Raw genomic sequence first — 13,376 nt, 5'->3', positions numbered from 1 at the left:
AAACGCCGTCTCTTGTTGGTGCATTCAGGTGCTTGATGGAATCCCGACATCTGGGGTGTAAGTGTTGGGTTCCCACACTCAGTCTGCTCGTGTGGTTTCTCTCTGCAGTGTGTACTCAGGTCACCAGTCCATCCTGATCCCTCCGTCCGAGCTGGAGGTGAACCCGGCTCTGTGGCTGTCCGCTGTCAGTCAGTACAAAGTCCGCGACACTTTCTGCTCCTACAGCGTCATGGAGCTCTGCACCAAAGGCCTGGGCCTGCAGACCGACTCACTCAAGGTAAAGGTGGTGGTTGCTGTACATATAATGGTTTTACCTAACAGTAAACTCTCTGAAAATGTTATCTGACAGCTTCTCATTCTCCGCCCTCCTTTAGGCTCGAGGCTTGGACTTGTCTCGGGTGAGGACCTGTGTGGTTGTAGCAGAGGAGCGTCCCAGGATAGCCCTGACGCAGTCCTTCTCCAAACTCTTCAAGGACCTGGGGCTCCACCCTCGAGCTGTCAGCACTTCCTTCGGCTGCAGGGTCAACCTGGCGATCTGCCTGCAGGTCAGTGCTCCTGGTTTTCTCTGCTTCCATTTCACTTTCCCGCAGAGACTGAGGACATGTCTTGGCTGGAGGTTTGATGTCGAAACTGTGCGTTCACCTTTGAGAAACCAGCTGCTTTTATTCTTTATGATGAGCGATAAATCAGCTGATTGTTCAGGGCTGATCTGTTTTTTTTGTTGTTTGTTTATAGATTAGCTGAGGATGAGCTTTTTGTTAGCAGGGATTTTTATTTTAATAAGTGTCTAATGATCTCGAAGGTAAATTCCAGTAAAAGCCTATTAGCTCTGTTATACTCGGGTAAAGAGAACAGAAACTCCACTTAACTGGAGATGAGCTTATAAATGACAACAAGCTGAGTCAGTGATTGTGTTTACACCTGTGCATCCTCTTTGTCTCCAAGGCACAAGCAGGTGTTCCTCTCCTATCCAGAGTCAGATGAACACATGACAGACTCTCTATGTCCATGATGTGTTGAGTTTTACTTTGTACAAATACGAAGTGGAGGAAACCACTAGCTTTTCGTCGGCACACAGCACAGTGTTGCTCGTTGTACTATAATTAGTTATATTAGTTAATAATTTGTTTGTATTATTTATAATTTGTTTTGTATTTTCGTAAAATCAGTAATTCTAAAAACCCATGAATGTGTGATTGTTTCATTTTGATGGAAGCTAACAGTTTCCTCCCTCTTCCAGTCTTTGTGCTAAGCTACTCTGAACACATCCTGGGCCTATCTCTGTATTGGACACACAGAGATGAAAGTGATTTAGATTTTATTTTATTTTTTTACATATTTTTTAATCTTCATCTGACTGTGGGTATGACATCCATCAAGATTTTTCCACAAAAGAAGTTGTTGTATCTTTTTAAGCCGCTCAGTTTCGGTGTTTGTGTTGTTCTGGGGCTGGTTGCATTTCTGTTTCTCATCTGACAGAAACAAGGTAAACACTTAGAGAACATGTAGAGAATGGTGAGTTCACTGATAAGTTGGTGCGTTCGGGGACAGTGGCCTCGTCTCTCCCTTTTTTCTAAGATTCACAGATACAACTTTGAAGTTGGTATTCACACTCTACAGTTTGGAGTCTGCCGGTTCGCCCATCACTGCTGAAGTTCTGGTTGTTCTTGCCTTGTTAATCAGCTGAATGATTCTAACAACAGCTGAGCACCTGAAACTTGTTGATTACTGTCTCTGAAGTAGAAAAAAAAAAAAACTGATGTTGATGCAAGAATTTACAGATAAGCCTTTTGCAGATGTGTGGTTTTCAGTCACGCAGAGAAATAACAGCCTCAACAGTTAGAAAAAGCCACCATCGTTTTTGTTGTCTAACTGTCTCTCATCCAGACAAACAGGTTTCTGAGACATCCAGCCTTCTCTCTGTATGTCTCTCAGGTTCAGTTTCATCCGTCCATTTCAAGCTGATCATTGCTTTTACATTTCAGCTTTGATTTTCAGCCATCACTGGATCAAATGAGGTTATTCCCCAAGTTACAGACTTTTCTTCTTTCTGCTAAACCCAAAGAAAAGTTTGAATAGGAATAAAAGGATTATTTTTCATTCGCTCCAGAGGATCCAATTAAAGTTATTGTCTGACTTTCTATTAAATTTACATATTGCTGACTATTTTGTAGACAGGAATGATGAGATACGGTGAAAATGAAAGTCACTATGAAGAAATGTTGAAATATTATTACAGTTATTATTACACTTTTAACAAACAATCATTTATCCATCAGTTTGTTGAGCAGCAGTTTGAACCGCATGACTCATAACTTGAAATAAGTCAGTCAGTATACCTTGATGCTGTAAAGACACTAATACAGGCAGTATTCTGAATTAACCAATCACCCTCCAGCTGCTGTTAATGACCAAACTAACATTTGGCTGAAACATCTTTATGTTCTTGATGCTTGTTTTGTTTCTTTGAGTTTCCCATCTTGATGTTCTTTCCTCCCTCTCCCTTCCTTGTTTTATGCATAACCCCGCCCACATGTCTCATACTTGGTTTTGTCTCCACCCTCCCTCCTTCCTTCCTTCCTTCCTCCCTCCCTCCCTCCGTCCCTCCCCCCTTCCTCCCTCCTCTTCCCCCTTTACTTTCCTCCTCCTCCTCCTCCTCCTCCATTCCTCTTTGCTGCTGTAGCCTCACAGGCTGGGAAAGCTTGCCGACCAGGTAGGGAACCACCATCAACCCCCGCGCCCAACCACCACCACCACCACCACACCCTCTTCTTGTCAGCACATCACTCATCAGCTGGCTTTAGCTTGAGGTTTAGAGCAGTGGTTCCCAACCTGTGGGCCGGGACCCACTGGTGGGCCGCAAAGGCATTGCGAGTGGGCCGACGAATCATTTGCCAAACACATGGCTACAGTGTTGTTGAAAAGATGTGATAATATATAATGTTTTTAAATGTTTTAAAATACAATGATATTTAAAAACTACATATTTATCATTCATATTTAGACAACAACATAAAAGTTCCTATCACTGTGAAAACAAAATGATTTTATGTTGTTGTCACCAAAGCACATCTTATACTTGTCTTTATCTCAGTCTGATAATGTGCTATAAGATTACATCCATGGCAAAAACAGGAGAAATTAAAAACCAAATAATCAAAATGGAGACAGATGGTGACTATGTGCTCTGTGCCATTATTTGGCCTCCATATTGTTACAGGGTCGGATGTGAGCCACCAACATCTTTTGAGATTTTCAAGTGTCAAATGGGCCATGAGCTGGAAAAGGTTGGGAACCACTGGTTTAGATAGTTTCAGAAAACAGGAGAATATTGAACTGTAAACGCAGTATTTTTTATTTTTTATTTTTTATTTTTTTAAACTAAGGCTTCATCTGATGATTCCTTGTGTTTCACATCTTGGATTTCACCTTCAACTCAGGGTTTCACTCTCTGCAGCAGCTCAGTCTTTCATCATTTCATCTCTGTCTGGATTCGTCAACTGATTGAGTTGATCGACAGAAATAAAAGCAAAAGAGCCAAACTCTTGGTTCCACACTTTAGTTTTTGGCCTGTTACTCAGACAGATCGATTTCAAGATGTCAAAAACTATGACAGAGAAATTGATAATGAAAATAATCATTAGCCTCTTTTATCATCATGCTACAAAAGATTATGTCCAGAAATGCGAACTTTGGAGGATCCAGCCTCTGAGTTGGGACAAAGCTTCTCCTCCATCTTACCAGACCAGACCAGATTTTCCAAGAAAAGTCATTAAATCCATTTCGGACACTTACTGATCCAGGGTCTGCTGTAGCACGTGTAGCGCTACACCTGCCGTTCTGTGCTCTGGGTGTGTGGGCTTCTGACTCCCAGCATGCTGCTGCTGTGTGTCCGGTGGGTGGTGGGCTCTTGTTGTTTTTATCCCGAATCACCTCTGAGAGAGAAGAGGAGGGGGGGATGGTGGAGGAAGAGAGAGGTCGGAAACTGGGGGGGGGGTCTTCATCTCTTCCCTTTTCTCTCTCTTCATTTTTCTTCAAAATTTTCACTCTCACTCACAATCAAACGTTCAGCTTATAACTAATGAAGAGATTTAGACGATATCTGTCACGTGTGTGTGTATTTTTCCAGGGCAGATGTGTCGAGCTTTGCCACTAAAGAGCTTTTATGTACCAGGATGTAAACTACGTCATCATCACCCCGCTCTTCCATCTTTCTTTCCCCTGGTTTAGTTTCACTCTTCCCTCTTTTCTTTCCTCTAAACAACAGTTTTTATCATTTGCACGTCAGTTTCAGAAAGTGTGTTGGTTTGCTTCTGTCACTGTTGCGGTATCTTCTTTTTAACAAATTTTGAATCCGTTTTTTTCTTTTTGCTGATTTCCTCCATAAATCATCCACCACTGTTGTCGCTCCCACACTGTCCTCTCCACCGTTTTGTGATGAATGTTGTGGAGGAGTTTTGGGCTCCCGTCTTCACTCTCAAACCCCAAAGCTTTTCCGTCTGCTGTGAAGGGAAAGCTTGTCTCTGTGAGCACTAATGCACGAGCAGCAGCATCCTCTGCAGCCTGGTAGGAGTAGACGTAGCTGTAGTGGTTGTAGCGGTAGACGTGTCTTGTCACGCAGTTGTGTAATGGTAGTAGATGCATAGAAACACGTTGCTGCGTGACCCCTGCAGTGTATAACTCTGTTGTTGTTGGCGTTTCTCAGGGAACCTCAGGACCCGACCCCACGACCGTGTACGTTGATATGAGAGCGCTGCGGCACGACAGGTGAGTTGAACAAAGCAGGACTGTCTTAAAGGTCCCGTATTGATAAGGTAAGGTGCACCTTTATTGATCCCCTGAAGAGGAAATTCAAATTTGACACAATAGCACAAAAGAATAGCAACGCAAGGGGAAAAATGTAATAAGAACTAAAGTAAGAATAGAAACAGAATCTAAAATAAATGAGATAAAATAGAAATACTGTATATAACAATATACAATGCAATGTAGTTGTTCTGCTGTTCTGTACATGTGCAATGTAAAAATCAAAAAATAAAGTGGTTGTAGTTCAAGTGAAGCAGCGAAAATGGATTTTTAAAACTCCATCATTTCCTAATAATCTCAAGGGAACATCCACAGTTGGGTTATGTAATTTAGTTTTAAGTGTAGAGAAAAACACAGGCAGCTGTTTGGGTTTGGTCATCTGAGTTGTGTTTATTAGCAGCTGCTGATTTCCAGAGAAAGAAAGAAAAGTTCAGTTTAAACCAAACCACATACTCAGTTTACTTCATTGTTATTGGAACATTTCTCCATATTGCTTTAGTTGTGAGATTCCTTTTGTGTTTTTGCATCATCAGCTGACATTTATGAAATGATTGTTTTTGGCTCAGTAAAAAGATCTCCATTTGTTCTCATGTGAATTTTCATCCCACAAGAAGTCGGTTGTTTCTCACACCCAGACTTTAAGTATATTCTGTTCCTGTCGTCTGCCGGGCAGCGTCAGTGGGGAGTTGTGTTTGTGGAGAATAAATAAATGCTCAAGATTCTTATTGTAATGCGAAACTTGATCTGCAGCTGAGAACCGTCACTCTGCCCTGATAGTAAAAGGTTAGAATATAATGAGACGCTGAAAGTTTCTCCAATACAATGTGACGATTTCAGTCATGTCAGCTTGACGCCGCGGCTGTCACCCTCTCCTCCTCTAAAACACCTCCAGTCTGAGGAAGATGCACTTTAAAAGCCCATCAAACCCAGTATGAGTCACATTTCATGCTGGGTGACACCACAAAAAGCAATTCAGGATTCTCCAGAATTTATTTTTGAGAAGTCTGACTCCATGAACCAACCGGAGCTCAGCGTCAGTATTCATGTCGGTTTGCAGGCGGGAGAGATGGTCAGCATCTCCTGGATAACAAGCTGAACTAAAATGTATTCAAATATCTCCTGACAGGGTGGTCCCGTGGGATTAAAGGAACAATGTTGAGGCCTACCTCAGCTCAGCCAGACGCCAGCTCACAGCCCAAACTGTAAAATGTAAATTTAACCATGTCAGGAGCTGAAACCAGCCCCGAAAGTTTCCCAGAGTGTCGAGGGAAACTTCAGCTCTCTGTTCCAGCTGATCATTACGTAGCTCAGCTGGTGTCTGCGACCGCTCCGCTGTCATTTCCCTCCAGAGAAGTCGGAGTGCATGAAGCGGCGAGGCTGCTCAGTCCTGCTGTGTATAAATATAACTGTCAGCGCTCATGATTACATGTAATCACTGCTGATTTAAGCACATCTGCTCTCATGCCAGAGACGCTCAGACTTTCTTGTTTCTAATCTGACGAACCACTTCTGTCGCTTTCTCCTTCGGGGATCAATAATTTTATTTTAACTGTAGTGGTCAAAACAAAAAGTATAATTACTGTTATTCCCCAGTGGCCTTTGTTATTTCATCTCAAATTACGTATTTGCAAATCGAATGTACAACAGAGACTCCACTCTGAAATGCCTCAGGTTTGTTCCCTGCAGCGGGTCGACAGTCTTTAATGTAGAAATCAAATCCTCCAAAACTACAGACTGTGATATGTTAAATACTTTATTCAGAGGAGGAAGGACAGTTATTTGTCCTTTTTTAACCAGAGGAAAAATAAATAAAATAACAATAATAAAATAATCAAATATAAATATATTTCATTTAGATAAATACATTTCTGAAAAGTAAAAAAAGAAAAGAAATAAAAACATAAAATGACTTGTTGATATTATATTTATATTTTACATATATTATTTATAAATAAAATATGTATTTATATATTTTGTGTTTTATATTTTCTACATTTTTATTGAATATTTTCTTCTTTTTCTCTAATGCTCGAACTTTTTTTTTGCTCCACAGGGTCCGACTAGTAGAGAGGGGGTCACCACACAGCCTTCCACTGATGGAGTCTGGGAAGGTGAGGCTTTTTTTTTTTCGTGTGTGTGTTTGGGTGAAGTGTTGAAATATTTGAAATGCTGATGCAGATGTTTTCACTGTGCTCTTTTCTTTTTGAACAGATTTTACCCGGGGTCCGAATCATCATCGCCAACCCAGAGACCAAGGGACCAATGGGAGAGTCACATCTGGGAGAGGTTTGTCTGAGCTTGAAGCACAAATCACTTTTTACCCAAGTCAAGATAAAGACAGAAAACTGTAACAGTGAAGTGGGAAATTCAGATTCATTTAAATACTGGTTGGACCACAGAGTTATCAACACTAGTTTGTTTCCAATATTTAGAAAATAAAAACATACATTTATAAGCAAATTTCTTACAGTAGGCAAATTGAGACAATAATTCATATTATTTGCTGGATTAGTTACTTGACAGAATTTTACATTTTAAATCATTTAATTATTCATTAATCACTTTAAGCTGCTGTTCTGCTTCTCCAATGTTCCTGTGACTCATTAGAAACTAAACGAAACAAGCAACAGGAAAACAATTTGACTTTTTCTTTATAGACATAAACAACTCATTGATTCATTGAAAATGTAATCAGCTGTTGCAGCAGTAGTTTCACTGTCTCCTTAGACCTTGTTCTTTTTATAAGAGTCAGATTCCCATTTTCACACAGTGGCTATCTAACTGTGGCTCCACGTGGTCTGTGTTTGTAGATCTGGGTGCACAGCGGCCACAACGCCAGCGGCTACTTCACCGTCTACGGAGACGAGGCGTTGCAGTCGGACCACTTCAACTCCAGACTCAGCTTCGGGGACACACAGACCATCTGGGCTCGGACCGGATACCTGGGCTTCCTTCGCAGGACCGAACTCACAGACGCCAGCGGAGGTGAGGGCGTGGCGGCCGGCTGCTCGAATACTGTCAGTGTGTGACTGACGGGGCTGAAGCTGACCTCTAATGGTTTCATATGGCAGAGAGGAGGGTTAAACAGCTTCAGGGCTGGTTTGAAATGCTTGAAGGGATCCATTACAGCATTACCCATGATGCTCTAAACACTGCTGGTGAAGATGTTCCTATTTGACAAACAGATCTGACTCAGTGTAATGTTGTTTCAATTTTGGAATTCAAACTGTCGTGGGATATTGGTATAAAATGAGTAACTGGAATCTGAAATCATATTTTTGGCTGCAGCAAATACAAGGAAATGTATCTCATGACTGTATTTTATGATCACTGAGAAAATAACTTGAACCTGTGGAGGGATAAGCCCTTTGGTCACTACATCATTTACTGACAGTGAGAATTTTCCAACCAAATTAATGAATTAACACGTCTGAGGTTGTAGAACATACAAACTTAAACTGTGGGTCAGTCGCCTGTGAAGGTCTAAAGAAGCCGGAGATCAGAGGACAGACAGATATATGCTGGCAAAAACCTACACACAATACAGATACAAGTATTCTGTCATTTTAAATGATTTATGAGTTTCTTTTATTCTCAATTCAAAGTGGAATTTTGTGTGTGTGTGTGTGTGTGTGTGTGTGTGTGTGTGTGTGTGTGTGTGTGTGTGTGTGTGTGTGTGTAGAGCGTCATGACGCCCTGTACGTGGTCGGTGCTCTGGAAGAGGCCATGGAGCTGAGAGGGATGCGTTACCACCCCATTGACATCGAGACGTCCGTCATCAGGACGCACAAGAGCATCACAGAGTGGTGAGGAACACGACGGACATCGGCAACACAAGTTAATTAGTTGATTAATCATTAATGTGTGCAGCTATTTTCATAATTGATTAAACATTTTTCATTTTTTATCAAACATTTTTTGATGCCAGCTTCTCTCTTCTTCATAATCTTTCATTATAAGATCAACTTTTTAGACATTTGTTCGAACAAAACAAAACATCTGAAGACGTCACCTTTGGTTTTGAAAAGTTGTGACGTTCAGATTAATTGATAACGAAAATAATTGTTAATTGCAGATTCCAGCAATTACCATAACCATACCTATTACATGATTGATTGTATGTGCGTTTGGTGCATCAAAAGAAGCTGCTGTAAAAAAATGTATTCAAAAAAAGACATTCCCATGTCCGTGGTTTCTTCTTCTGTGCCTCCAGCGCCGTGTTCACGTGGACCAACCTGCTGGTGGTGGTGGTGGAGCTGGACGGCTCGGAGCAGGAGGCCCTGGACCTGGTCCCCCTGGTCACCAACGTGGTGCTGGAGGAGCACTACCTGATCGTGGGCGTAGTGGTGGTGGTCGACATCGGCGTCATCCCCATCAACTCCCGCGGCGAGAAGCAGCGCATGCACCTGCGTGACGGCTTCCTGGCCGACCAGCTGGACCCCATCTATGTGGCTTACAACATGTAGCCAGCCCCCCCCCCCCCCCCCCCCCCCCGGTGGATGAAGGATTATTGAGGCTGTCTGCTCCTGAGGCCTGAAAAAGAACACCCGGAGTCTGAGGCGGAGTTCCTGGCATAGCGGGAGGAATTCATGACTTTTTTGCCCTGAAATTTGTATCTCAGGCAAAACTCAAGTGGTTATATTTAGGTTAACATTAGCATTCAGGCCGTGGTTTCAGTTTGTACTCAGCCTGAGAGGAAGTGCGGCCACCTCCTTCCAGGGCAAGAAAGTAGTCCCCCCCATCTGTGCCGACTGTTTACTGACAAGAGGCAATCGTGAGGCAGAAAAGGACAATCGTTACCGTAGCAAAGATTCTGGCTTTTAAAACTACATTTGGCTCATTCTATATTTTCCCATTAAGTTTTTTTTGTTTGTTTGTTTTTAACATGTCCTCTGAAAAGTTTAGGCTATTTTTTTGAAAAGGATATTTACACATAAACAAAACAAACTATGGCAAAAATGATATTTTATGTTTTTACGATATCAACCATTACAAAGTGTGAGATATGTTTTGATACGAGGGCGGGGTCTGAGGGGGGCGGATCGCAGCTGCCCTTAGATTTTACGATGAGGTACTAACCATTTGTTTCATGTCAGCTTGTTTATTGTTTTTTCTTTTGTTTTGTAAGCGTAAGTGTTTTTTTTTTTAATTCAACATTATTTCCTGAAGTGTCCGTCCCATTTCAGCGGGAAAGCAGTGTGCTAACTTTCACAAACTAACAGCTGCAGCCTTTAACTCCGTTTATTTTTCCGTACAAACGCTTCGACAGAAGCGGAACAATACATAAATTCATATCATGTAAGTATGTACAAAAAGAAACTGATTTAATTTATTTTGTTTCTCTTTTAGAAGTATATGACGAGACGTTCAAGAATGTTTTGCTCTTGAATATTTGCTAATATAAAAAAAACAAAAACGCATTGTATTATCATGAGTGAAACAGAGTCACAACAAGCATATTAAGGAAAATAGAAATATATGATTAAAAATTATATGAAAAGATGAGTTAAAGGATTCATCCCGGACAGAAGCAGTTTCACACGTGATGCTTTTTATCTGCGTGTCGGTCTGAGACGTTGACGTCAGTCAAAAAGAAATTTGTTAGATGAACTGAAGAGTTTCATTCCTACTGAAACATGAAGAGTTCTGAACCAAAACATCAACTTTTATCAGATTAAATCTGTAAAAGTTTTGAAGCTCATCCTCCATAAACATTAGCAAAGACGTTTTGATAAATCATCCCTAAAAAAAAATGTCATTTGTGCCTTTAATTTATAAATTATTCCCTCAATATTTTTATTCAATTCCCTCAGTTGATTTTTATTTACATATTAATAAACATAAAATTACATTATTTGCTCCCTCTGCTCTTTATTGTGGTAAGACTTTGTCTCACCCAGCTAGAAATTAATTATTTTTTTTAAATTATAGATTTTTGATGATTTGAGTTTTATAAAAGTGACAACATCCGTAATATCAGAGCTTTTGTTTATAAAGAACCTGCTTTTACGGAGCAATGTTTTTGAGTGGGTCCACATTTTGCGCAGAGACCCACAGTGAAGACGACTGCTAGTTGGTAAATGCACGATTTAAAATACTTTGCAAATGTTTTATGAGGAAGGATACACACAATGGGCACCTTATAAGTTTAAGGGTTGTACAGGACGTTAGCGAGAATATTAATGTTTGAAATATCTGTTTTCATCAGCCGTTATTATATTTCTGTTAATTAAAGCACCAACTTTTCCACCTCAGCCTTAACTCTGCGCTGCAGTATAACTAAGTAATTATAATTATAACACAGGCTCAGATGAGACATGATTTGCAGATTCAAGTCACAAATTCCAGGTTTAAACATTTTAAACTCTTATTTCAAATTCAATGACACCATGTTGTTTAACAGCCACAATCTATATATATATATATATATATCTATATATATCTATATATATAGATATATATATATAGATATATATATATATATTTGAGGGCAGACATTAATTTTGAGGAACAGATCGCATTTTTCAAACATATGACTTACTGCATTTGGAAAACTAAAGGCACATGACTATTGAAAGGGATCATTAACCAAAGCTCTGTAACCTTACAAAAACACATTAACTGGCTGAGGACATTTGCTGACCTCCAGTGGAGACCAGGGGGACTTACAACATTGCCCTGTAACAACAAATACACTATACTGTACATGTCAAGTTTGTTGAAACTGTAGTTGGTGTTTCTCTCTAAATCTGTGAGGATCAGAACTCCTCATATGTCGTGTTTATTAAAGAATAAACTGGTCTTTAAAAATGTCATAAATAACGTGGTAAATAGCCAAAACAGCCACTTCTAGTTTCTCTGGGATGAGAGTCCTCAGTTCACACAGACCGACGGCAGCACTGGACTATGTTTTTGTTTTGAACCACCTCCGGCTGGGAAAAGGTGAATCCTCATCAAGACCTTCGAGTGCCCCCGACATGGCAGGTAGGCGAGCGGCCGCCACTATTGTAAATATCAAAGAGTCAGAGGTCCCTCATATTTTTTACATGGACAGATCAATCAGGGCTCATTACAGTGATGTCACGACAGGAATAAAGACTGAAACAGGAAGCAGAAGGCTGAAGGCATTTTAACCTGAGACCCTTTAACCTCATTACAGAGCAGCGGAGAGGTTGAAGGTCAGAGGAGGAACACAACCTTCAGTCTGTAAGACGTGATTCGAGGTTGATGCTTCTGAGAATGTTCTAGTTTCAACATGAGGATTTTTTTTTTTTTTTTAAGAAAAAGCACTTTCTTCACCGTTTGTTTCTCTTATCAGCAAAATGTTACGTCCCCTTGTATGTTTTTTTTTTTTTAAGGTTTTAAAAATGTCTTATTTGAGTTGACATACTTGTCTTTCAATTAAATAAATATTTCAACAATTTTGACAATAAAAAAAAAGACTGTCTTGTTTGCTGTTTGTTTATATTTTGCAAGTTTGGGGAAATTTTATTACTAAAACAGGTTTGACAAACATTACACCGTTTCATTTTGGTGAGTCCTACCTGCTGCTATTGTACTGTACAAACATACATAACATACACATATACATACATGAATACATACCTACCTACACACACACATTCCTACATATTCTCTACTGGACTGAGGTCTGGGCTTTGACTGTGCCACTCCAGAACATTCACCTTGTCTTTAAACCACCTCTCTGTAGCTTTTGCTGTATGCTTCAGGTCATTGTCTTGCTGGAAAATAAATCTTCTCCCAAGTCGTAGTTCCCTTGCAGACTGAATCAGATTGTCCTCCAGGATTTCCCTATATTTTGCTGCATTCATTTTACCCGCTACCTTTACAAGCCTTTAGTTTAGCCGAACTCTAGTCGAGATTTAATATGAGCTTTCTTCAAAAGTGTCTTTCTCTTTGCCACTCTCCCATAAAGCTTTGACTAGTGAAAGCTGGGCAACAGTTGTTATATGCAGTCTCTCCCATGTCAGCTGCTGAAGCCTTTAACTCCTTCAGAGTAGTCATAGGTGTCTTGGTGGCCTCCCTCACTAGTTTCCTTCTTGCACGGTCACTCAGTTTGTGAGGAACGGCCTGCTCTAGGCAGATTTACACGTCTTTCTTAATGATGGATTTACCTGAACTCCAGGGGATGTTCAGCGACTTTGAAATGGTTTTGTATCCATCCCGTGACTTTTTAATTAGTGCCACGGGTGCTCAGCTCCGAGGCACTCCTCTACAGCTAGAATAGCTGAGAGGAGGGCAGAGCCCCGAAGCATCTATTAATATTCTGTTTCGGGTTTATTATTCTTCCGCCAAATTTCGGCACGTAACCCGTCCCGCAGCTTTGAGAAAACCCCGGTAATATATACATCAAAACGTGCGTCTTGATCCCGAAAGGGGTGCTATGACTTTTGGTGTTAAAATTCCAACTTTTCCCAAAGTTATTCCCAAAAAACTGGGAATAAATAATGCATTAGAAATGCATTGGAATTTTCTTTAGAAACCCACCTTTTTTCTACAAAATTGCACCTTTTTTCTGAGTCACCCAGCTCTCTCATACCTGCACGTAG

At 40.6% G+C, this 13,376-nt stretch overlaps 1 protein-coding gene across 1 annotated transcript in view; it reads left to right on the top strand.

Moving 5' to 3' along the window:
* LOC111647059 (disco-interacting protein 2 homolog C) overlaps window positions 1-12,577 on the top strand; it is a 296,922-nt gene extending 284,345 nt beyond the window's left edge. Inside the window, 9 exon segments of the mRNA XM_087171235.1 lie at window positions 109-277; window positions 375-545; window positions 2,684-2,713; window positions 4,706-4,767; window positions 6,860-6,917; window positions 7,018-7,092; window positions 7,617-7,791; window positions 8,489-8,612; window positions 9,020-12,577. Coding sequence (XP_087027361.1) covers window positions 109-277; window positions 375-545; window positions 2,684-2,713; window positions 4,706-4,767; window positions 6,860-6,917; window positions 7,018-7,092; window positions 7,617-7,791; window positions 8,489-8,612; window positions 9,020-9,272 — 1,117 coding nt within the window. The 3' untranslated portion in view covers window positions 9,273-12,577.
* Window positions 12,578-13,376: the final 799 nt, after the last annotated feature.

The sequence above is a fragment of the Seriola lalandi genome, unplaced genomic scaffold, assembly GCF_002814215.2.
Source record: "Seriola lalandi dorsalis isolate HSWRI2012SDOR001 ecotype SW California unplaced genomic scaffold, Sedor1 jcf7180002054982, whole genome shotgun sequence".
Lineage (NCBI taxonomy): Eukaryota > Metazoa > Chordata > Actinopteri > Carangiformes > Carangidae > Seriola > Seriola lalandi.
This window is presented reverse-complemented; position numbering and strand designations above follow the sequence as displayed.